The sequence below is a fragment of the Crotalus tigris genome, unplaced genomic scaffold, assembly GCF_016545835.1.
Source record: "Crotalus tigris isolate CLP2741 ecotype Arizona unplaced genomic scaffold, ASM1654583v1 scf7180000018097.2503214, whole genome shotgun sequence".
In the NCBI taxonomy this organism is placed as follows: Eukaryota; Metazoa; Chordata; class Lepidosauria; order Squamata; family Viperidae; genus Crotalus; species Crotalus tigris.
Genome location: NW_024096820.1, coordinates 1,441,011 through 1,467,109, shown reverse-complemented (window position 1 = coordinate 1,467,109; position 26,099 = coordinate 1,441,011). Strand labels below are relative to the sequence as shown.

The window sequence follows — 26,099 nt, the reverse complement described above, 5'->3', positions numbered from 1 at the left end:
GAAGGTCTAATAGCTTGCAAGGGCATCCCTTGAGTCGGATGATGAGTGTGTTAGACTCTTTTCCAAGAGGTTTGAAAATAGCATTCTGAATCAGAAAATTGGACATCCAGAGTTCACCGTTTCAAGAGAGAATTGGATCCCCCTGTTCATTGTCACCTGACACAAGAAGTAAAGTCAGAGCTATTATTGCAGCAAAGCTGGGTTTGATATCTCTAAACTCCTGCATCATGAAATATTAGAGAGATTATAGCTTCATGGCAGAAATTGGTTTTTTTAAATTAACTTAAGCATGCAAGAGTATCACTTCACATTTATCTCTTTTAATGTACTATTCCTAGCAATGAGAGTTATTTGAAGTGTCTTTGAGTGACTTTGGGTTTTGCCCTCCAACCCAGGTTGAATGAATTGTCATCTTTGACTCTTGATAGGGTACCACTCCCCCTGTCAGAATTGGTGCATAATTTAGGCACCATGACTCCTGGAATCATGATTCCTTCTCAAAGAGCAGGTGGTTGCTGTGCCTGGAGGAGCCTTTGCACAGCTTCACCTTGTATGCCAGTTGTGTACGTTATTTAACTAGGAGGCCTTGCTTACAATAATAATGATGATGATGATGATGATGATGATGATGATGATGATGATAATGTTGGAAGGGACCTTGGAAGGGACCTTGGAGGTCATCGAGTCCAACCTCCTGCTCAGGCAGGAAACCCTACACCATCTCGGACAAATGGCTGCCCAGTCTCTTCTTAAAAACTTCCAGTGTTGGAGCATTCACCGCTTCTGGAGGCAGGTTGTTCCACTGGTTAATTGTTCTAACTGTCAGGAAGTTTCTCCTCAGTTCAGATTGCTTCTCTCCTTGACTAGTTTCATCCGTTGCTTCTTGTCCTGCCCTGAGGTGCCTTGGAGAATAGCTTGACTCCCTTTTCTTTGTGGCAACCCCTGAGATATTGGAATACTGCTATCATGTCACCCCTAGTCCTTCTTTTCATTAAACTAGACATACCCAATTCCAGCAACCGTTCCTTATATGTTTTAGCCTCCAGACCCCTAATCATCTTTATTGCCCTTCTCTGCACTCTTTCTAGAGTCTCGACATCTTTTTTACTACACTTGGATGTAGTATTCCAAGTGTGGCCTTACCAAGGCATTGTAAGGTAGTATTAATACTTCACGTGATCTTGATTCTATCCCTCTGTTAATGCAGCCCAGCACTATGTTGGCTTTTTTGGCAGCTGCAGTACACTGCTGGTTCATATTTAAGTGATTGTTCACTAGGACACTGAGATCCCTCTCACAATTACTACTGTTGAGCAAAGTACCCCCTATACTATACCTGTACGTTTGGTTTTTCTTGCCTAAATGTAGAACCTTACTTTTTTCACCATTGAATTTCATTTTGTTAGATAGCGCCCAGTGTTCAAATCTGTCCAGGTCCTCCTGTATCTTAAGCCGGTCTTCTGGAGTGTTGGCTATTCCTGCCAGCTTGGTGTCATCTGCAAATTTGATGAGTTCCCCATCTATCCCCTCATCCAAATCGTTGATGAAGATGTTGAAGAGCACTAGGCCCAGAACAGAGTCCTGGGGCACCCCACTGCACACTTCCCTCCATGTAGATGTGGTTCCATTGAGGACCACACGCTGAGTATGGCCGGTTAGCCAGCTACAAATCCATCTGGTGGTGCTGTCTAACCCACATTTTTCTATCTTATCTAGTAGTAGGTTGCGATCTACTTTATCAAATGCCTTAGTGAAGTCCAAGTAAATTATATCCACAGCATTCCTCTGATCCACTAATTTTGTCATTTGGTCAAAGAATGCAATAAGATTTGTCTGGCATGATCTGTTTTTGACAAACCCATGTTGGCTTTTAGTAATGATTTTATTTGCCTCTAGGTGTTCGCTGATTTGTTGTTTGATTATCTTTTCCAGAATCTTCCCAGGCATTTCAGTGATGCCTTAGTCACCTTGTGATTGGATTACCACAATGTGCTCTACATGGGGCTGTCCTTGAAGACCACTTAGAAGCATGCACTGATACATGTAGTCTGGGCTCTTCAAGTTTTTCCAGTGTTAAATGCTCTTGCACTGGCTCTCAGTTGCTTTATAAGTGCAATTCAAGGTGCCAGTCATCACTTTCAAAGCCCTAAATGGCATGAGATCAAATTATCTATAAGATCACTTCTTCCTGAGGATATCTGCCTATTCTATTAAGTTAGATAGACTGGGGTGCTCCAGATCCCTTGGTGGGACCTCAGAGATAGATGTTTTTCTGTGATTGCTCCAACTCCTTGAAACCCAACCTGCCAAGATTTAGAGGGTCCCAAGCTCTAAAGAGTCAAGGTTCCGAATAATGAAGTCACAGAAAGCAGAACTCCAAGGCTTGAAGTTTCCTCAAGGCACATGTTTATTGGATACATAATATCCGCATGGTCAAAAGTGAAACCAACTCTGAAATTTTTCTAGAGATTCAATGTAACTAAAAGTAATACTTCCCCCCCTGCCCAATAAAAGCCCAATTGGTGGGCTTCTTAATTTGTCTTCGCTTGGTTCCCATGGGACTGCTCAGTGTTTTGTCTAGCAATACAAACAGCAATACTACTTCTCCTCTTTCCCCCCTCATCTTTGTGGCAACTTAGAATGAAAAAGATGACTTTAGCCAGGTTTGTTTCAGAAGTTGACACCTAGCCCTTCACCCAGGTATTGGGCTGTTACACAAGCGATTACAGAAATGTAAATGTAGAATTAGTGGAATGTTCTGTTTTTAATTGAAAGTCATGGGAAACTATTTAATATTGCCATATACAAAGTAAGTGGCCATATAATAAATAAAGTAAAATAATAAATAAAATAAAGTAACTTAGCTAGAAGATAATAGCTGACATTTACAAAAGTGATTCTTCATTTAGGTGGGAATAATTATGACAGCAGCACAGTCTGTATTTGCACTAAATTGAATAAATCAATATAATTAGTTAGATATTAATATAGTCTCCATGTTTTATAATAATGGTGAAGTTTTTTGGGGAGGAAAAGATCCTTACAGTTAATACTGAACTGTAAAGAATCTGATAACATGTTAATTTCCTCTTTATAGCCCTCCCCCTCCTTGTTTTGGTTTCATAATGAACAGAATAGAGTAACAGGGACCTTGGAGGTCTTCTAGTCCAGCCCCCTGTTCAGGCAGAAAACCCTATACCATTTCAAACAAATGATTGTCCAATCTCTTCTTAAAAACCCCCAGTGTTGGAGCTTTCACAACTTCTGGAGGCAGGTTGTTCCTCTGATTAATTGTTCTATCAGGAAATATTATTCTTAAATTACAGTGATGACTTTGGCACTAAAACAATGCTTCTTAATTGTATATGCTTTGATTTGTAAAATTAAAAAGTATCATGTGCTCTAATGGCCTATTGCTATATTAAAATATTTATTACTTATTAAATGACTTTGAAAACATTCAACAGCATTTATATCTGAATATTGAATGATACAGGAATTATGGCCCTTAACTATTACTATATATTACATACAGCAGTTGAACCATTCAATATGCAACACATCACAAAAACTAGACCCAAAGTGTCATTAAGTTAATCATAAAACATGGGATAAAATAGCCTGCTGAAGCTTTGAAAAAGCAACAAAAATAAATAACCTTTTTCATATTTAAATGAATGATTACAGGAGAGAAAAGGGTGTTAGGCTTCAGGACAATGCTGAAAGGAAGACAAAATCTGTCTCTTTGCCCACTGAAAAAATGGTCACATTAACTATTTATTAAGGTTCTCACAAAATGAGGCACTCTTTATGGCAATTCAGTCTTTGAGTGGTTTGGAGGGGAAAAAGAAACTTTACTGCCTTCATAAACATTAATAACAGAATACAGAATTGGAAGGGAACTAGACGTATCCAATTCCTGCAACCGTTCTTTATATACAGTATTTTAGCCTCCAGCCCCCTAATCATCTTTGTTGCTCTTCTCTGCACTCTTGATTCTGCTGTAGTGATGAATAGCATCATCCTCAAAAATGTTAATAAGTAGAAATGGTGTTTAAAATCCTTTCTTGTCCTTAGATCTTTTTGTACTTCTCTAAACCAATCACATCTTGAATGTTGTTACTCTTTTTAATAAAAGGTTTTCAAGTTTATTATTGTTATGGTTCATTGCATAGTCAGCCAGATGTTCAGACTGAATTTAGCATTTTTGTCCACTTATCAAGTCCTTCTCAAGGACCTGGGATAGGCAAAAGTGGATATTTGACCTTTTATTATTTCCTTGATGCCTGTTTTTATAATCAGTTTAAGAATAGCCTAGAGACCCTGAATGGGAAAACTGGTTAGCTGACACTGGATTCACATAGGGCAGCTATGGCAAGGAGTGCTTTCATACAATTGCTTCTGGTGTGCGTGGTCTGTTTCTTCTTGATCTAGTCCAGTGGTTCTCAACCTTTCTAATGCCGCGACCCCATAATACAGTTCCCCATGTTGTGGTGACCCCCAACCACTTATACATCACTGGGTGCCAGGGGCGTGGCCAAAGAAAAGGGAAAAAATGGTGGACAGCCTTGTTTGGCGACCCCCGTGAAATGGTCGTTCGACCCCAAATGGGGTTCCGACCCACAAGTTGAGAACCACTGATCTAGTCAGATTTGATGATAATTATCCACCCCTTACCGACCTCCTATTCTGATGATTACAACACTGTATAGAGCTATCCTTGAAAAAAGAATTTCTTGAATATGAACTTGCTATAAAATGTTGCAATTCAGAGTTTTAACTGCAGCTGGGTACATGGATCATATAATGCCTGAAAGAGATACTGAAAGTTCTGTATATTGTTTACCAAGAAAAATTCAAGGTATTGTATTTAAGGCTCTGAATGCTTAAGGTCTGAGTGTCTTAGGGATAATCTCTCTGGTTCCAAACCCATAAGATTCTTCTTAAGATTAGCAGCAGAAACCTTTCTGAATATATCAAAGATCATCATTTGGCAAGCTGGCGAGAATCGTCTTCTGTATAATTCCGTCTGTATAATTCCTAGAAAACATTTTCTTGGAAATTGTATGTGGCACCCCCATTCTCCCAGTATGTAGTAAACCTTTTAACATATATCTTTTTCACCAGATTTAAGTCTGAATCTATTTATTTATATATTTATTATGTTTCAGTTTACTTATATCCTGCATTTTCTCTGTATGACTCGAGGCAATATACATAGTGCTCCTTCCTGTTTTCCCAACAACAAGAACCCTGTGTGGTGGGTTGGGCTGAGAGATAGTGAGAGAGAATCCACCACCTCTTTGTCCTGATCCTGCTCACACATGCACATGTCACAGGTGGGGTAAAGATTTTATTTGAGGCTTTCCATAGCCCAGAAATCCCCATGCCAACAACTCCCAAGAGTTCACAGTTCAGTCTAGGAACAAACCCAATACAAATCCACAGGGCAAGACAAGTCCAAAGGCAGAAGCAAGGCAAGTCTGTGAAGCCCAAAACAAGTCTGTGAGGCACAGGCAAAATCTGTGAAATCCAGAGGTCAAGGCATGAGCCAACGTGCAATGTACATAGTCTGAGTCAGGAAACAAGATTCACGTCAAGAAGCACAGAGGTTGATAAACGCAAGGCAAGGAAACAGACATGTTGTTCCCAGCATTGTTTCACTCTACTTGCTGAGCTAAATAGCCATTCCCCAGTGCAGTCCATCAAGAGGGGTGAGTCTGCTGCCTCACAAGCAGCTTTCATGGCCCTGTCAGATCCCAGTTTGGAGGAGGAGGAGGAGGAAGAGTTGGAACCGGGATGATCTGACGGGTAAGGCACATCTCCCCTGGAACGTCCAGAGAGTCCAGGGCTGAGGATGATGTTGTCCCAGGCCCCTCCAGCATTGGGGGAAGTGGTCAACCAGAGGGAGTGGCCTGCCTTCACGAACCCAGGGGAGGATTGGCTGCAGACAGGCAGTGGCGGTGAGAGACAACAGATCCCCTCTGTCGAGGAATAGCTGCTCTTGTACTGCTAGGTTTTTGGGGTTTTTTTGTAACATTCAAATTGGAATTTACCGCTCTTTAACTTAAATGTTATTAATCAACATCCTTTACCCTGAAATGATGGAAAACAGACCTTGACCTTGTTCTGTGTGATATTCTTTCAAATATTTGAAGAGTACTGTCATGGCCACCCAGATCTCCTCAAGGCTAAACATTTCTAGGTCCTTTGATCTTTCTTGATTTTTGAATTGTCAGACTCTGCAAAAACTACTCAGACATGGTTAAATAAGGCTCCTTATTACTGAGTAGATTGAAGTTGCTTAGATAGCTTCAAAATGAGAGCATGATCTATTTTTTTTACTCACTGTCTTCCTGTTTTTTCTTAACAACTTTTTAGACCTTGTTTTGTAGTTTTTGGATCTGGTACTGAGATGGCAGTTGGTAATTGGCATTCTTTAGCTCCCCCCATCTTGAATTCTTCCTTTTTGGATTAAAGGGCCAAGAGCCAACAAGCCGGTGTGCTATCTGACAATGATGGGGGAACCTTTCTTGAAGTAATAAGAAGCAGAGGAAATAGGGGGCCTTGACACAATCTGACTCTTCTGAAGTAGGCTTCTAAGATGGGCAAAGGCAAAAATGGTAAGAGATGTTGGGAGTCAGGCGACATACAAACTGGATGGATGGATGGATGGATGGATGGATGGAGTTTTAAAGGGTAGCAGTTGCAGAGAGTAAAGAAGATGACTTTGACAAATAAACGCAACAGGAAACAATGCCAAGGAAACAAAAGTAAAACATTTTTAAAGTCCAGAATGTCCAGATAACATTTGGAAGCAACTCAATCATCTCCCTAATTCACAGAATTACAAGAAGGAGGAGAAGGCACTGCACAGCAAAATCAGACTCAAATGATTCTGTAATAATAATCAGTTTCAATAAAAGTATTTGTAGACATCTTTTAGAGTTGATTTCTTGGTGTGGTCTACCTAGTACTGCTCACAAAGCTAAACTAGGGTATCAACAGAGTTGTTATAAGCAAATTCTGCCACAGGTATAGTTAACCTTGAGGTTAACAGAGAAATGAAAAAAATTCTTATGATGGCATTTTTTTCTTTCAATCAATTGTGGATCCAATCAACTATGGATGATGGGTGGAGAACAGGTGCAGCCTAACATCTAGCAGTTGAAATAGGGCATCAGAAAGCTGACATTGGCCCACATCCCTGTAGAGAGAAGGTAATACCAATACTTCTCATTGAGAATCATTGGAGAGCACTTTAAAGATCTTACTTGGCTTGCCTAATATGTAATCTGAATATTGGATTTAATCAATATCTGGGAACCATATTTATAGTTCCTCTACATTTAATGATATCTGGATCTGGAGTTGTTTTGTACTATTGGTACAAAGCAAGGTTGACTTGGCCTTCTGTTGTTCCGAGGTCAATAAAAATGATTGTTGGGGGCAATATGCTGACTTTCTAAATCACTTAGAGAAGGCTGTAAAATGCTGTGAAGTGGTATATAAGTCTAAGTACTATTGCTATTGGTAGCCTTTTTGTCTGATACATCAGAGCCTGAATTCACCAGCAGCAGAAGCAGACTGGGTCTTTCAGGAAAGTATGGTATATATTTTAGGAGGTCCAGGAGGGTGGCTGCTAGGATTAAGCCTGGCTTTAGTTTGGATTTGTTCCTATCTGATATTGTTAGGAGGAGTTTTTGTTCTGACTTGCCTACTTTAGAGGCAAATGTAGAGGAACCTGTTATCCCAATGTTCCCACATTGGGACAATGTGACTGTTGGAATATATTTGCACTGTTTTCCTGAGAAGCTGTCCATCCCCACTCCCCCAGAGTCTGAAGATATCATCAAGTTAGGATATGGGGTAGGGAGGAGAGCCTGAACTATTACCTAGGTAGGATGGTTAAGGAGCTTTCTGGATGGGAAGGAGGTGCAGGCTGAGAGGGCAAAGGAAATTTCATGGAAAGAGGTTATGACTGTAGGGGATTAGGAGGATGACCTTTTCAGCATTCCTGGTCTTGAAAGCCAAATATTGAGGTACTCATGGAAACCTATAGGGAAGTAAGAAAGTTCTTCATTAAAGGTACTGTAAGAGAACATTTTGTTGGATATTTTTTTAAAACTTTTATTTACTATTGACTTCAGCAAGCTGAACTGTGCATTAGTATTGAACCATTAAGCCCTCTTAGGTTTGATATATTAATTTTATGAAGTACCTTATAGTTGCTTTAATATATACATTTAGATCAATCAGCAAAAGAACACTAAAATATTTAATAATAAAACATTAATGTACTGTATAAAGAGCAGTATAAAATATCAGTAGTTCAAAGCAATAAATTAAGCCAATCTGTTGAAAGCCTGTAAAATTAAAAGGTTTTTGAAGTTTTTGGTGCTCTCTGAGCTTGGTGGTTTGCTTGCACACATTTCATTATCCTACTAGGTAACATCATCTCTGCTAGTGAATGTGGGGTTTTCTCCCTGTTTGTATACAATATCTTGGCCTGCCAGTGTTGATGGGTGTGTGATTTTCTCCTTGGTTTTTCTTTGATGAAGATATTGTTTTCTGTTTGATTGTTTATCATAAGTTAATCCCTTTTTATCTGGGTGTTGGCTGCTGAAGAAGATATGTTCTCCTATTGTGATTTCTCCCTTAGTTTATGCATCCTTAGCTCTTTAGAATGGTGTGTAAATATGGCGTATCTCTGTGTGTCTTTGCCTAGCATGATACAGACAACAAAGTGTCAGCTAATCCTCCCTCTGGTAGAGCAATCCCATAAAATTATGCTTCCATATATGAGATTGTTCTTTCCATGTGGGCTATTCTCAGAATAGAGACAGGAATGCTTCTCAAGACACAATACATGTGTAGAGACTTCTGTTGAGGAATTGGGTCCAAAGCACTGTAACACTAACACTTTGAAATGTGCTACTAAATAGATAGCCAATATAGCCAGGTTTAATCACAGGCAGCTTTCTGGCTAATACTGAAGATTCAGCTCAGTGTGGGTAAACATGGTGTATATATATTAAACAAGTAAGGACTGCAGTGGCTGAAACAGCATTTTTTTTCCATTTGGTGGTAGGAGGCACATTATTTTTTCCAAAGAAGGCTGATGCACTGTTTCCTTCTTTGTTCTCTTCCCCCCCCCCCCGCCAAATCAATAAGAAATTGATCCACTGTTTCTTGAAGTTTGCCTTCAAGATTTTGGGCCTTGGCTTCTAAGGATTATAAAGAAGTCTACATTGGGGCTATGATCTGTGAGTTGCCACGCCCTCCACGAGCATAGACTGCATGCTGTTAAAGCCATTTAAATCTCCAGAAACAAAGGTATACCTAGGAACATTGTAAAGTATGAATTTATTCTTTTGAATAGGTGGGTAACATAGTCTATAGATTTTATATAACCCTGGTCTCTCTCTTATATCACCAGAGCACCTAGAAATTGCAGTGGCAAACTACTAAACACTAAATTTTTCAGTAGGGAACATTGTGAAGTTGATATTTAGGGCTTAAGAAAAATGTAAAAACAAGATATTACCGTCCTTTAAATAAATAAAAAAAACCCTCACCTGCCAGAATCTTTGTCCTTGCCGGTCAGGTGACAAACTTTTCACTGGATACTACAACCCAGCATTTCCAAATAGGAATAAAGTTTTGAATAGTTGTGTTTGAGGAAATATAGAACGGCTGTAGTTACGTTCCTTTCCTTTTCTTTTACAGGTGACTAAAGCACAACAAATAATTTGTATTCTGTATAGGCTTTTTTTGATGCTGAAGAGGAATTCACCAACCATAAAAAATTCAGTTCTGCAGAACAAGTGGTCAAAAGAATAAAATAGTTTTGAAATGTTTTATTTTTAAGTTCTCTCAGGATTACAGTCTTTGATTGTGTTTTAAATGGTTTTTGCTGAGAGAAAAAGTGCTGAAAATGGGGGATCAGCAGACATATAAAACAAACCATATAGTTAACAACAGCGAAAATGTGTATTACCAGCACCAGCACTTGAGTCCTCTGGCATCTGCAAACCACAGCTATGGAACGTCAGCCATGCATACATCTCCAGAGTCTCCCCTCTCTCCGTCATTCCCTCACGATGCCAGGGAAAACATATCCTTGAATGTTGGGCCCAAAGGCCTTGGATTAATGGATTCTCCTAGGCAAGCAGACTGGGCCCATTTGGCATCTGGAAACCACCTCCCAGTAAGAAACAGTCAGCATGTCATGTGGAACCCAATAGCTCAAAGCGAACCGGTTGATGGTTTTGACCATCTCTGTTCCCAAGGCAATGACCTCAGATCACAAAAAATTACCAGTGGAGTTTTGCATAAATTAGACTCTTTTGCCCAGGTGTTTGCTAGCCAAAATTTAAGAATTCAAGTGAACAATGTGTCTCAGCATATTCAGTCGCAACCTTCAGTGATGGAGAATGCTGGCGATAGTGCACTTCGACAATTGCTGTCTCAGAAACCTGCTGTGGAGCAACAACTTGTGCCAAGATACCAGCAGATGTCACAGCAAGTCCATCCTGGCTTTGGAAGTGCACAACAGAAGCAACAGATGCAGTTAATGCAACACCAGTCCTCTCTTTATTATGACAATCAGCAACATGTTGCCCATATTCCAATGCACTCTACCATGCACCAGGGACAGGCCCACTTGCAGCAAATGCATTCTCAACATTTGTTGCCACCACAGCTACAGCAAGACCAATACTATCTGCAGCAGCAGCCCCATCAAGGACAGCACAGGCTCTTGGTACATGAAATGCAGGCTCAGCAGCAGCAACAGAGGCAGTGTTCCATGCAAACAGCTCAGTATTATCCAATACAGCCTATGATGCAACAATTGCAGCAGCAGCAGCAGCAGCAGCAGATACAAACACAACTTTCTCCCTATCACAGGGACACCAACCAGAAGCCTCTGCACGAACCTCAGCAATATTCCCAAGACAGAGGTAATTCCATGCAGCTTATACAGCTAGGAGCAGTCCCTCCATATTTCTATCAAGATCAGCAGTCATTCAAACATTTGTATCCACAAAGTGTTTTGCAGCAGCAACAGCCATCTGGTGATGCCAGTCAGCCTGATCATTATCAGACTGATGGTAACACTCAGGCATTGATGGATGAACACCTGGGACTCCCTGTGGCAGACGAGACTGAAGTTCCAGCACCACAGGGCCTGAATTCTGGGGACAGCACAATCTCTCAACAATCTCTTAGACCTACAACAAGTATTCAGATGAATAACAAAAGACCTCAGCAGTTGTCTCCCAGTGCAGTATGGCCACAGGTATGTAAAACTTTATATCTAGCTTTCTGATAAGTAAGTTTGGAAAAAAGCTTTGTTGTCTTATTCATAACATAGAGCAGGCATGCATCATTGTTTGTGAAATGTATACTTGGATTTCAATAATAGGGTGAGTGGAGCCAGAACAAAAGCTTCATTCAATATCATTCCCATTGAAATTAAATGTAAAAATATGTTTGAAAAATTAACACTTTCCCTTTTCTTGTATTAAAACTGATAATTCAATAGCAGATTTTGAAAGGCTTTGGGATAGGTGTCTTCAGGCCTAGGGTTTCAGTCTTTGCATTTTATCAATGATAGCTGTTGGATAAGGCCTCACCATCCATTTGACTAAGAAACCCAATCAGGAGGCTTTTTTGTTTCTTCTCCAAGAGTTCTATATTGTTTCCTGTTCAGATCTGAACTACCGTATATAGGGTAGCAGAATGATGCCTTTAATGCCTTCCCCAAGATTCCCAATATTTTAGACCAGGATTTTTCAAACTGTGTTTTGGTGGGATTCCATGAGAAACAACTAAGGACCATTAAAAAAACCTCATTCAATTGATTGTAATCAATTTCTTATCACTAGAGCTTTGTCTCTTGATCAAGGTATATGTGTATACACATTTGAAGGGTATCTAGATTAGGAAAAGTGGTGCAAACTATAATTGAACAACTATCTTTTTAACAGCAGATCCAGTTACTTGATGGAAGACTTTCATCAGTTTCTCCTGAACAAAGGTATCGTTGTGATTAATTACTGGATGTCTTCTAAAAATCCAAAATAGTGGCCTAAAAATCTAAAATAGTGTACAAATAATCAACCATCTTGTAAACAATCCTTTTGCTGTTTTGCAGTAGAGCAATAATTTTGGTGGCAGTTATATCAACCTGTGGTAGAAGGCCATATAACACGATGGAACCTTCCTTACTTGTTAAAAATATAAAACTTAACCCTCAGGCATATGAGTTAGGTTTGATCTATATCTAATCATTTAAGTATTCTAGGTCACAGCCTATCTGGCACCTTTCACAGAAGCCACCTATTCTAATGGACTGAGTAATACATGAAGAGTGTTCCTGTATTTTCAATATGATCCTGTTTATAATTACTCCAGCATCTCTCTTAGTGGGAATTACTTCCCAAGGATAAAACTTTAATCTTGTTGTGTCTTCTCTGAATTTTGAGAACACTGCTCTGAATATTTAACCTGATATTCTTTCAATATTTATACCTGTCATAAATTTAAGTTCTGTTTGTATATCCATTTACCTTAACTTTGGTTTTGTTAACTTTTCAGCAAAGGCAGTAGTACATTTCTGCAGAAGTGAAACTTGATCTTCTTAATAGTTATATACAGTCCTTCCAGAAAATACTTCCAGTAATGGTTTTAGTATAATATGTGACAGCAAGAACTGTAAGAATTAGGGGATGGCTGAATGAATTGTGATTATTTTGTTTTTCCGTTTTATTGGATTCAACCATTTGATCATGCATCAAATGCTGCTGAGGTTTCAGAGTTCTTCTCCCGCCCCCCCGTTGTGTGTATATTAATTATAATGTATCTAGGAGCATTCTTTCCAAATCAGCATCTTGTTCTCTGTCTCTTGTAACAGCAATGCTTGTGATAAAGAAACATACGTTGAAAGACCTGAATCAAAGAGCAAACTGACGTGCTCTGTATGTTTCAAAGAGTTTAAAAGTTTACCAGCTCTAAATGGTCACATGAGGTCGCATGGAGGGATACGGGCATCTCCTATCTTCAGACAGGTATCACTGCTTGTGTATTTCTTTTTGAATATTTGGTCGTCCCCTTTTGTAAAATTTGCTGCTTGCTTAACTATGTCTTTCTTTAAAAAAATATTCTCAAGCTTGCTATTGTCAAAAAAAAATGTCTTTTTCCAGCTTTGTTCCAAGTGTATTAATTCTCCATTGTTGTTGATCTGTTAACTGATGTTATATATAAGAAAAGAACTACATCTGAGCATAGGCTTTGGCCGACCTCCAGTTGAACAGGGTTCCTCACTGTGTATACGTCAGTATCCTCTTTATTGGTCGAACAGTTTTAAGTACAAGAAACTCTTCAATACAACTTTGTTTTTTCTGTTTCTTTCTGTCCAGTTTTCTTGTGTTCCTTTTGGATACAGGTTTTCAGTGAGGATATGTTTTCTAAAGGAGGAATCATGTTAAATTTTTTTGCAGCAAAAATACTTGAGACTGATTCATTTATTTCAAGGTAGCAGGAAATTACTCTAATCCAGTGGTTCTCAACCTGTGGGTCGGGACCCCATTTGGGGTCAAACGACCATTTCACGGGGGTCGCCAAACAATGCAGTTCGCCATTTTTTCCCCCTTTTCCCTAGCTGTGCTACTCTCTTTTATACTATTGGCTTTTGAAAGCCAATAGAATAGACTCTCTTGAATAGAGTCTAATTCTATTGGCTTTCAAAAGCCAATAGGAATTGTCCAGGCTGTCTCTGCCCTGCTGAGCCTGCCAAAAGTCACATTCTGCAAACGGTGCTGCACCAGTTGACTAGTCCTCGACTTACGACCGGTTGAGTAGTCCTCGACTTACGACCAGTTGGGGGTCGCGGCATTAAAAAGGTTGAGAACCACTGCTGTAATCCCTGATAATGGTTCTTTTAAAATGGGTCTTTTAAAATGCCCTAAAATTCCCCGATGTTCATGCTACCTATAAGTATTCTAGTGATCCATCCAGGCGTTTGAAGTTGTGGGTGAAAGCCTTTAATTGTCTGTACAGGAGGATGGGGAGAACCTGCCACAGCAGCACCAGCAGGAACAGCTGCCCTCTGAAGCGGATAGCTTTGCGCCTATCGTCATGCCTGTGTCTGTCCCTGTAAAGGTTCTGTCGCCTGAGCCCAACAAGCAGGCCAGAGATGGCTGTGCCCCGGTCAAAGACAAGCCTGTCTCAGATGATGAGATGCCTGTCCTTGTGAGGATGATCTGTTCTCCTGCACATTCCCCTAACGCCATCAGCCCGAGTACCTCTTCTGTGAGTGTTCTCTTCTTGCCACTAACTGCCATAGGAGCCTAATAAATCCCTTTGTGTTACACCCATGTTTGAGGACTTCTCCAATTATTTCAAAGCCAGTGTTAATTATTCATCTATAATGGTCCAAATTTTTCAAACACAATAGAAAGCAACAAAGGGATTTGTTATCTTTAATGTTCTTTGTGCTTGCTTATTTTAGTGTTGCAGCTGGCTGAGAGCCAGTTTGTTTTCTTCTTGAAATTGGTCTACTTGTGTGTTTGTGTGCATGCCCGTGTGCCCATGCATTTTGCCAGAGATTGTTTCCAGAGAATAAGTATTGTAAAAGGCTTGAGACTGATGCTTTCTTTTCCTTAGATAAGCATCACTTTTTCTTCAATAAATTGAAGTTACAACTGTCTGCTGTCTTAAGTTTAAAATGTGTGTCATTTGGCATGCAAGTCCAGCATGTGCTACTTAAGATAGTGAAACTTAAGCAGCCCTGACCTTTGCCTTGGATCTCCCATGCCAGTCAGCTGCCAGTTTAAAATTTCCAGTTGGGTACTGTGAGGGATTATGGAAAATTCATATTAGTAATTGCCCATAAAGGGCTTATCTTTATTGGTAAAGACCCTCTTGTGCATGGACTTCGTTCTGATAGCTTGGTTCTGATATCACACAAGTTTATCCAGAATTACATCATTCATTCCATCCTGCTTTAAGCATAGTCTTGTTCTAGATTAGAAAGCACTACAGTTTTATTGATTCTAGAAGAACAATTAAATAATCTCACAAAAGCAGAAATAATAATGCATGATCTTGTCTACCGTTGGTTTTTTTTTTCCCCATAATTCTTTGGGAAACGAACGGGGAAGTGCAATCTGAAACACTAGAAACAGATAGCAGATGGTCTTTAAACTCTCTGCCTTTCCTAGAAGTGTTTAACCTGGGGAGTGTTTAACAGATCTCCAGTGCATTGGTTCTCTCCTTTTTTGTTATTTAATTGAATAGCAGCTTCAGACAGTAGTTTGGAAAGAAACCTGTAAGGGGAAGGTCCTTTTGCATTACTTTCCTAAGAAAATTGAGCATGCACTCCAGGAAAGGACAGTTGTGGGGAATGATCTGAGAAGGAGCAACTCCACAGTATTAGATTCCATTAGGCCAATGTCTGACTTCCTAATGCGACTGGTTTTAAAATTGTAGGACAACTTTTTAACAGATTTTCTGGATCATACTTCACTTAAATAATGATTGATCATTATTTCTTGAAAATGAAATGTGCCTTTGTCCAATCACTCTATAAATTTGTTGTTTTATTTTTTTTATATGTAAAGAATTTTAGAAATACAATTTCACAACAACTAAAATATGGGTAATAGTAAAAAATAATTACAGTCTATTAACAAAATAAACAGGAAGCAAAATCTGCAGCACTTATTTTTAAAAAGTGACATAAATGTAAATACAGGAAGTCATGCATCAGTACGAAAGGCCTGACTACTTTTAATAATGAAAGTTTATTACAAAACTAAACCAGGGGATGAAGCTGTACAAGTTTAATAATAGTTTTATATTTTTCAGGGTGTGCTGATGTACCCAAAGAGTGGATCCCAGGTCAGCAGAAAGGTCTCTGGTTTACCACTGTCCATGCTAAGTTTAATTTGGTGAATGTGTCTCACCAACTGAAAAAATCACTCCCTCAATATATCATGAAAAAACTAGGGCAAGATGGGAGGAATGTTATTATATTTTATTTATTTACTACTGTTGTATCCTGCCTTCTGCTAAGATGTAGGATCACTCCTTATTTTATCTTTGTAATCTTATGTGCTAGTTGGGTCTGAAAGAGAGAGATTGCCTTAAATCATCCATAGTTAGGTTGGGATGTAGATTCCTAACCCAAAATTCCTAATCCAAAATTATTAAAGGTTTTCATGGTGGATTCATTAAAAGGAGGGGCAAGGATTAAAATCCAGCAGTGAAAATAAATAAATGCTACATTCCTATCAATGCCTCCCTTAGTAAATAGCAACTTAAGGACGGCTATTTAAAAGTTAAGCAATCTAGTCTCCTGAGTCAGGAAGTTCCATTATGAAGATAAAGCCATTCTCGAAGATCTTTGTTCCCGTCACTGGTCTTCATACAGTTCTGGCATAAAAAAAAGTCCTCTCCAAAGGATCTTAAAATGCTGGCAGACAGTCATGAGAGGAATTAATTTAATTCCCAAATTCCTCTTTAAGCCCGATTCCCAATAGTAAAACGAGTAGATGTATTGCTCTGATGAAGTCAGAATACAGCACCTGTAAGTTGAATCTTGAAAGATTCATTGTTTAGTCCATGTTTTCACGTTTCGCTGAAAAATTGTATGATTAAATACACTCACTATTAAAATAAGAACTTTTGTATTTTCAGGATCCCAATAGAAAGCACCACCAAAGTATCACCAGCTCTGAAGAAAATATCAAATCTTTTCAAGACAAGAAAAAATACCGTCACAGACCTGAACCACTCTTCATACCACCTCCCTCCTTCAGTCTCAGTGCATCTCTCTTAGGGGCTACTCTGTACCAAAGCCAACTTCGCTCTCCTCGTGTCTTAGGAGACCTTCTAATTGACAGGACTCATAATCCCCCACCTTATACACCACCTCCCATGCTTAGCCCCATACGGCAAGGATCTGGACTCTTCAGCAGCGTCATCATATCTTCTCATAGTATATCTCATCCCCAGCTGCCCCTTACTCCTCTGACACCCACTCCCCGGATTCTCCTCTGTCAATCTAGTAAGTATGTTGTATTGTAGTATAGATGTTGGTCACATAAGAACTAACAGTTTTATTCACTCGTGAATGATGATAATGTTGGCTTAAATTTATTCTGTTTGTACTTCTTATAGTGTTCCCGCACATCTAGATATAATTACTTTGTTTCAGATGGGTTCAAGAAGAAATGCAGAGAATCAACGTATGCTGATTTGAGCTACTTCCTTTATCTCTAAAATGTGGCCCAGAAATTCCAGTTATAGCGGTCCTTGTTTAGTGACCACAATTCAGTCATTAAGCAAAGTGGTTGCTCAGTGAAACTTTGACTTTACTTATAAACTTACTTTAGCTTTGCTTTGCTTTGCTTTGCTTTATAGACCTGTGAAGGTCATAAATGGAATGGTAGGTAATTAAGTTACTTTTTCAACACCGTGAACTTTCCATTTTTACTGGAATCTGTTGATGCAAAGAACCATGTCCTTGAAACTAGCAAATTTGACAGCATTGCTACACCACATGGAAACATTTTTTTTTATTTCATCACTGCAGATACAAAAACATTTGCTTGCAGTCTTGAATAATTGTCTTGGGAGTGTAAAAGGAAATAGTCTTACAAAGTAGCATACCATGCGAGGATCCTGTTAGTAATTGTTTTCATAACAGTGTGGAAAGCATATGTAAAGATACAATTAAATGTAAAAAGTAGATTTTATATGATCTGTTGGTCTCTTTAATAACATAGTCTTTTTGGATTGGTACTGGCTCCCCAGAGTGACCTTCCAAACTCCCAACCCTTTCCAGTTATGGAGGAAAAGTCACAGTATCCCTAGCCAGGCCTTGATTCCACATATTTGGAGGGCATTTGATTGACAAATACTTTCATTAGAGCAGTTTTCTTATGACCTGATGGCACTTCTTTCAAAACGAAAGGTCAACTTTATATAAATGGGTGCTCTATTATTAGGATGAGAAATATTCTTTATTTAGATATAATGTTGTTTTCTGTAATAGAAACCTGTTTAGTTAGCAAAGACAAAAAAGGAAACCTGCTGAAATTATATTATCATTTTTCTTGCAGATAGTATTGCTGGAAACAGTGTTTCTGTGACCCCAAGACCTGGAGAACAGACTATTGATATTGAACCGTAAGTCTTTTGTAGAGAGATGTAATATCCATGCAACACAATTGTTTTGGTTGGGGAGGGGGAGAGAGTGTGTTTCTTTTTAAAAAATGGCTGAGATATAAATCATTCCTGTGAGTCTTTCAGGTATTCCTGCATGTGCATCAAGACCTCTTATCTTGTTTATGCTCAACTTGTTACATTGGTAGCTACTTTTAAATGGTTTTAAGAGCAACATATTTAAATATTACAAAACTGCAGTCCTGAATTAAACCATGAAGTATGACCTCAGATGTTGGTCATCAGTGGCATATTGGGAAATGAGAACTCAACCTGGCTCTGGGTCCTCATTTTACTGACCTCGGAAGGATGGAAGGCTGAGTCAACCTTGAGCCGGCAGAGTCAGCCTGCAATACTGCATTCTAACCATTGTGCCACTACAGCAATTGGTTGTTCCAGAGGGCAGATACCATGGCAAACAGCCTCATCTCTTAGGACCTGTCAGATGGAACTCTTTTGTACATGGGACCTACAACATTTCTCCTGCCAGACTTAATGGGGCAGGTAAATGTAATCAGGAAGAGGTGGTCCTTCAAATAAGTCATATTGTTCATTCACAATCAGAAGGTGATGCCCTTGACATACTGTTTTCCTGGATCCTTTTTGGATGGTTTTGATGAAGAACAAGTATGTCGTCTATTCAGCTTGATTCTGTAAGGAAACAAACCACTTTATATGAAGTTTCTACTTCACTTCTGCTTTCTGCCTTAATGTGTTTTTTGCTATACAAGTGATTTTTTTCCCCTGCCATTATTTTCTTCCTAAGTCCTTCTCTTTAGGCTCCTCTGAGGAGGAAGACTTAGGAAGGCTCTGCAGTAGACTTCCATTTTTAATGCTTTAAATATTTTTATTTCTTTGAGGTGTATCAACATTGGCTCAAGTTTCCAGGCAAATATCCCTGAACTTAAAGATATAGCATTGGTGGAGAAGGAGGATCATAAGGCAACTTTAGTTTGGAAACCATGTCCAGAACTGGAGGACAAAACTTTTGAACAAAGAGGTACTATATTTTTATACTACCTAAAAGAGTGAATTTTTGCTTTGCTTTGTTTTATATATATCTCTACTGACTCACCAAGATTACTTTGGGTAGTTAATAGGGATTAATCCAAACTCATAGTTTGAAATAAAAAAATGAGTATTTTCAGAATTGCTGTCTCTTAGTTTTAAAAATTTAGATTTTTAGATTTTCTTGGTACTTTACTGCAAAAAACAGACTTGAATCAAGTCTATGTTCAGTAGATTATACTGTTAAAGAATGGGAGAAAATAACAGTTTACTCTGATCTCCTTCTACACTCATAATTTCTGGAGGTTAATATCAGACACCGTAGGAGGAAAGAGAATCAAGGAAAAATGGTTTATTTATCCATTTGCTTTAGAAACAAGTTTCTGTTAGATCCATCTCAAATAGAAAAGGCCCTTGGATACTTGGACCTGACATATAATATAACATAAAAATCTCCATTGTACATTCAACCCTACATTGTTTATTTAAATTCTTCATTGGGCTGTCTTAGTACTCCATAAATTAGTTTTCTTCAAAAGACTCTATTCACTAAGAAATAAGTTCTGTGAAATAATTTCTATACAGTTTTCTTGAAGTCTTTACATCTACATCCCTTGCACTATTTTGTAATGGGAATTAACACTCATTTTCACACATGCTGTTATGTACATATTCATACATACAGAGAAATACATAGGAATAAAAAAGAAGGTACAAAAAGAAAAAGAATCTTTTACAGATCTCTTGAAGTGTTATAAATCACAAAAATGCTAATTTCCCCTTTAGCCTGTTTTAAGAACTGTATGAGAAAACAACAGACTTTCATTTGCTTGACCTTCTTTTTCATTTTAATATAAATATATTGGTTCCCTGATAATTAAGTTAACTGTATGTATTTTTAAAAACTGATATACCACAGGACAATAGAATTCATAATTATACAGCAGTGCACAAAATGTGTGTGGGTTTTTTATTTGTGAGGTCTGCATCCTTGCTTTAAAATTATTACAAATGCTTCAGAAAGCTTCCAGGTTCCATTTTAGCTCTTCTGGCTTAGGGATATTACTCTCTCATCCTCTTGCCTTCATACACAAATCTACTTCACAAACTGCACATTTCTACTACGTATGCTTTCTTGGTTTATCATTCGACTTGGCTGATTCGTAGTGTGACAATTAATTGCTTTCTTAAACTGGTACTTAATCTTAAAATCATACTATATAAGATGGGAGCTGAGAATCATCAGTCCTCAGTGCAGAAATCCAACACCTGAACATCCCTGGCAGGTGACCATTCATCTTCTGTTTAAACATCTCCAACAAAGGAGACTTCACAATTTCAATGAGGAATGTGTTTCATATCCAGCATAAGTCTGAAAGCTCAGAAGACTAAACCTCTGGTCCCGGTGACCAACCCAGATTGGTTCTTGATCTTTCCATCCATCTAAAACTCAGAATGCCTGTGCTGCCCAGTCTGAAAATGGCCCATGGGGGGCAATCATGACTGCACTAACCATTAGAAATATTTTCTGATTCTTGCCAAAATCTGCTTTCTTGTAATCCTTTGGGATTTTCTGTCCTATCTTCTGTAACAATTCTGAACCAATTCTGTCTGCCTCCTACATGACAGCCAACAGTTGAAACTAGCTGCCCTACCTCCCCATTCTTTTTCCAACTGGGTGTCTTTCCAACAGATGTACCTTTATTTAATTGCCCTTTGCTGCAAGTTGGGAAGCACCGGTGCAAACAAGGAACTTATAACATCTTTTACATCTTGTTCAATCTTCTGCTATTTTGATACTTGATCTATTTCACCATTACCTGATTTTGTTTTTATTTTTAAAAAGTAATATTTTCCACATATGTTCATCTACCCCTTTTAAGCCAATTAATACTGTTCCAAGGATGTGTATTTCTGCATTTGAGGTGATTAAGTAGAGTGTGTGAATTTTTGGCTTTCCATGCTTACATTAAATCCAGGGGGCAACATTCAAAGAGAACCCTTCCCATTTTCAGATTGCAATGCATGGACAACCTGTAAACTTCAGGGTGATATTCAATGGAAAAGTGTCCTTCACACACCTCCCCCCCCCCCAACAACAAAGCAAGCTAAAAACCACCACAGGGAAAATTTCAAAAGAATAGAAAAACAATCACATCTGGAGGAGGAGAAATCTCAGCAAGTAATTAAAATAAACTACCTCCTATTGTGCCCCAGCTGTATTAAAATAGGAACTCATACTTGTTAGAATTAGTCTTTACATTGGCTTTATGCATTTTTCTTAATGTTGCTGCACTCAGCAGCTGAATTGTTTAACAAAATTAATTTTGTTTTCTTATTACAGTGACCAATCTCTTAAATATGTGCTGCTCAAGCATATTAACTGGTGGAGGAACCAACATAGAATATGGTTTGCATTCTCTCTTTGAAGCTAAAGGGAATATTATGGTAGGTTACAGAACATGTTAAAAATAGTAACAGATTTCGTGAAGTAATTGGACAGAAAGAAAATGTTTGAATAACTAATTGTGAAATAGTCTCCCTTGCCATTAATGAGATTTTTCTTTCTTTAGTGCAACTTCTGAATAATTTCTAAGAGGGTGCTTTATTTTAAAAACCCACATCCAGTTTTTCTTTAAGAAAAGTCTATGGCTGCAAATGTCTAGTATCTAATACAATATCTAATGTTTTATGTTCTCTCAGAAATAAATTCCAGTTCCAGTCCATTCCAGCTGTTCAAAGGACTGCAACTTAAGCAAGAAACAACCTAGGTCAACAAGTCACTGCATAAATGAGTCCAGCAAGGGCTCTGCAGTCTTAAAATGCAGCATATCATAGGCAAAGTACATTGGAAAATTGGAAATGTATTAACTGTTATTAAAAGAATGGGTATAATTCTAATAATTGCAAACCATATACGATCCTGATTTGCTTTGTCTCTGTTAATATTGCAGGCTGCTCTGGAGATGCTGCTTCTTTTGAAACCAAAAAGAGCAAAATCACATCCTCTAGCCAATTATCATTATGCTGGTAAGTTCTAAAACAAGTTTGTAAAGAGAGCCTGCCAGTTGCACATGAGAGCTTTTATCAGGGCAGGTGCTGTTGGCTGAGCACTGAGAAAGAAAGTTACTCATTTGATAGTAAAAATGTAATGCTTCTCACCTGTTCCATTTACTTCAGGTTCAGACCAGTGGACACCATTTGAAAGAAAATTGTTCAGTAAAGCACTGGCAACATATGGCAAAGATTTCATTTTTGTACAAAAAATGGTGAGCTGTTTCTCTCTCTTGTTTTCGTGGCATTTTTGATCTTCTGGATACCACTTATTTATCCGCTAGACCAGTGCCCCCCAACCTTTTGGGCACCAGGGACCACTTCCATGGAGAAAGGTTTTTCCTTGGACTGGAGGGGGCGTGGTTTTGCATGCTGCCTGCATCCCATGGATGGGGTTTTGCTTGTTTGCGCGGCCCAGTTGCTGGCATGCCATGGACTGGTGCCAGTCCATGGACCAGGGGTTGGGGACCTCTGCAATTAGACTAATTCCAGCAGGCATGGTTTATAAATGAAAGTCTGTATATTTAAACTTAGATGAGGTCCCATCTGCAAGAATTTGTTCTTATTTTTAAAACACGTGACAATTTGACCATACATTAATTCTATGAATTGGAGTGAAATATATATCAGATTGTGAAGACTGGGTTCTAGTCTCCTGCTCATCTTTGAAATTCACTGTTTGATTTTCAACAATTTACTCTCTGTCAAAGTTTAAAGTTTAATCTGTTTCAAAAGAGGAATTTGCTGAGTTTAAGATGATTTAACCCTCATGCATCTTAGTAAGATCCAAAACCAAGTTTACATTTTTGGTACTGCTTCAAAGTTTTGAAATTGTGATAAAATATACAATATTAATGAATATATCTGAGAATTTTTTGTAGTGAGTGTGCTGCATATTAATGTCGTACATTAGCTGATAATGTGTTGATGCAGAATCTGAATTATTGTATGATTATAGGTGAAGTCTAAGACAGTCGCACAGTGTGTTGAATACTATTATACATGGAAGAAAATCATGCATTTAGGACGACGGCACAGAACTCGGCAGGCAGAAGTAAAAACTGAATGCCCAGTAAGCCTCACTTCTTTAGTTTTGAAGTACATAAAATTGCATTCTCCAGATATTGATATTAATATATTTGATTATTACTTCTCTCACTTGTGAGAAGAAACATTTCAGTAAGATAGTTACTCTGAGCTCAAAATTTATGTTGCTAAACAAGACAGTTGTTAAGTGAGTTTTGCCCCATTTTATAACTTTTCTTGCCATAGTTGTTAAGCCAATCACTGCAGTTATTAAGTTAGTAACACAATTGTTAAATGAATCTAGCTTCCCCATTGACTTTGCTTGTCAGAAGGTTGAAAAAGGTGATCACATGAACCCGGAATATGGCAGCCATCATAAATATGAGTCAGTTGCCAAGCGTATGAATTTTGATCACATGACCATGGGGATGCTACAAAGGTCATAAGTGTGAAAAGTGGTCACATGTCACTTAATTTTGAACTGTCGCTAAAACGAACTGTTGTAAGTCAAGATTACCTGTTGGTACATGTGAGCTACTTCAATCCTTTAAAATTTCCCTGTATAGAGTTTTTTATACAGTTATTCCACTATCACCTAGCATGTCTTTGAATTTTAGACAAGTGGTGAAGATGAGGAGATGGAAGGTGAAGAGCAAACTGAGGAAGAAAAAGCGTCTGTAAAAGAAGAGGATACAGAAATTCAGAATTCCCCTGACCCACCATCTGTTGCTGTTGCATCACCCATTAACTCACCCTCTCTGCAAAGCCTTGGTCTACCTGCGACTTCTTTTATCTGTGAAATGCCAGACTGTGGGGCTGTAAGTGAATTTTAATACATCAATGCACACATAAAGTCATAAAATAAAAAGACCTGTAAATAGAAATGAATCAACTGTGGCTAAAGAAAACAGTATAGCATAAATAGTAATAGGTGCCTTGGATGCAATCCCAAAACATCTGGAGTACCAGTTGAACACCATAGGTATTGACAAAATCACCATCAGTCAACAAAAGACAGCTTTTCTTGGAGCAGCTTACATACTGCAGTGATAAATATAATGCCATCAAACAACAACATCTGCTATCTCAGGTTCTTGGAAAAGGCTTGATAAGTGGATAAAATTGCCAAATCTGGACTAAACATTTGGTTGACTGCAACTAATCATACTAATATGTTAATGCACACATGCAGAAGTGTGTGGATACAGAGGCAGCTAGACTGTGCAGTTCTGTGACTTCACAATATGCGTTCAGTAATTGATATTGGATGCCAAATCTCTTAACACTGATGCCTAGAGGGGCATAGGCCTTAAGATAACAGACGTAGGACACCAGAGAGCTAGGTTCAAGTCCACCCTCACCCATGAAAACATACTGGGAGTCTTTGAGCCAGTCACACACATGGTCCAACCTGTATCAGAGGAGTGTATGAAATAAAGTAGATCCCTATATAAGCCACTCTGAACTCTTAAAAAAATGTGATGTATAACTTTCAACAAAGAAGAACATGTACTTGTTCTAGAAGAGAAATAAAATTATTTTTTTAATATTTTTTTTAATTAATTCATGTTCACCCAATATGGTACGTTAACTATAGGGTTCCTAGGTTTCTGTTCCTCTTTAATTAGGCTGGATTTAGGGCTTCTAAATTCCATTTTTCTGTCCTCCAAAATTCATCTAACTACACAACAAAATTTCATCAGCAGGAGACATTTCTGCTGTTTGGTAATAGAAACATATTAAATTGTTACATTCACCCTATAATATTATTCACATAGAGCTGCAAATAAGAGAAATGAGATACAAAACAAAATTAAAATAAACCAATCCTCACCAAATACCCCAAAGTTGGACCTGCCCATTCCCCAGTCTTCCCCACTTAGCTTATGATCCCCATCTACTGCTCGGTTCTTCTTTCTTTCCTCCCAAATTGAATGTGGCTCCAAGCAACTAAAAAAGCTGCTTATGATTGGTTTAGCCTAGCCTATGCCTGAGATTAACCTTACAAATAATAAAAGTAAAGTATAACTTGGATATCTTCAGTCATGGATATTAATTTAGAAATTTTCACAAATATGTTATTGAAGTCCAAGAGTGATTGTAAACGCATTGTTGGTCATTGGCTTGACAAAGATGTGAATGGATGATCTCTATAGGCATGTGGTTTTGATCATAGCTGTTAGCCAAGATAGCTAAATGACAGCCTGTTCAAAAGCTGTTCTTAGGATGAATGGTGAAGCTGTCTTCATGCATATAACTGGCCAGTCAGAAATAAAAAGTTCAGAACAGATGTTTAAATTATCTTGCCTAGTCAAATTAAGAAAACAGGCAAGATACCATTTGAGGAACTCAGTATCATTGTTAACATTTTTTTTTAAACTTTAATTCAGAAAATTTATTTTTGACTTATTTGCCCTCTAGGTCTTCACTTCCAGACAAGCCCTGAATGGCCATGCACGTATTCACGGTGGTACAAATCCTGTGGTCAAAACCCGCTGTGGGGGCCCTGGCACTAAACAGAAGTCGAATTCTCAGAATGACTACTGCTCTGTCAAGAGTTCCCCAGCTCATAGCACAACAAGTGGTGAGACAGATCCGCCTACAGTTTTCCCCTGTAAAGAATGTGGCAAGTAAGTAAAGCTATCTACACACAAACTAGAATTTGTGACACTCTGTGTAGAAAACTCGGTGAAAATCACTTCCCAACAAAGTAAGGAAGTTGCCTTAATGAATAAGAGTAATTCTAATGTAGCCTTAATGAGTGTGATACACAGTCA

General features: G+C 38.4%; 1 protein-coding gene across 16 annotated transcripts in view; it reads left to right on the top strand.

The window, feature by feature from the left end:
* Positions 1-26,099, top strand: part of TRERF1 (transcriptional regulating factor 1) — a 99,365-nt gene that overhangs the window by 66,821 nt on the left and 6,445 nt on the right. For 8 of the 16 annotated variants that reach the window (XM_039347692.1, XM_039347691.1, XM_039347690.1 and 5 more), the window contains 14 exons: positions 9,730-11,302; positions 11,994-12,043; positions 12,920-13,073; positions 14,065-14,316; positions 15,874-15,918; positions 16,705-17,074; positions 18,132-18,198; positions 19,095-19,234; positions 21,587-21,690; positions 22,197-22,272; positions 22,423-22,511; positions 23,255-23,368; positions 23,940-24,140; positions 25,744-25,952. In XM_039347692.1, coding sequence (XP_039203626.1) covers positions 9,938-11,302; positions 11,994-12,043; positions 12,920-13,073; positions 14,065-14,316; positions 15,874-15,918; positions 16,705-17,074; positions 18,132-18,198; positions 19,095-19,234; positions 21,587-21,690; positions 22,197-22,272; positions 22,423-22,511; positions 23,255-23,368; positions 23,940-24,140; positions 25,744-25,952 — 3,236 coding nt within the window. In that variant the 5' untranslated portion in view covers positions 9,730-9,937. Of the gene's footprint in view, positions 1-9,729; positions 11,303-11,993; positions 12,044-12,919; positions 13,074-14,064; positions 14,317-15,873; positions 15,919-16,704; positions 17,075-18,131; positions 18,199-19,094; positions 19,235-21,586; positions 21,691-22,196; positions 22,273-22,422; positions 22,512-23,254; positions 23,369-23,939; positions 24,141-25,743; positions 25,953-26,099 lie in introns of those variants that run through there. The other 8 variants (XM_039347699.1, XM_039347702.1, XM_039347700.1 and 5 more) reach the window with 8 other exon arrangements.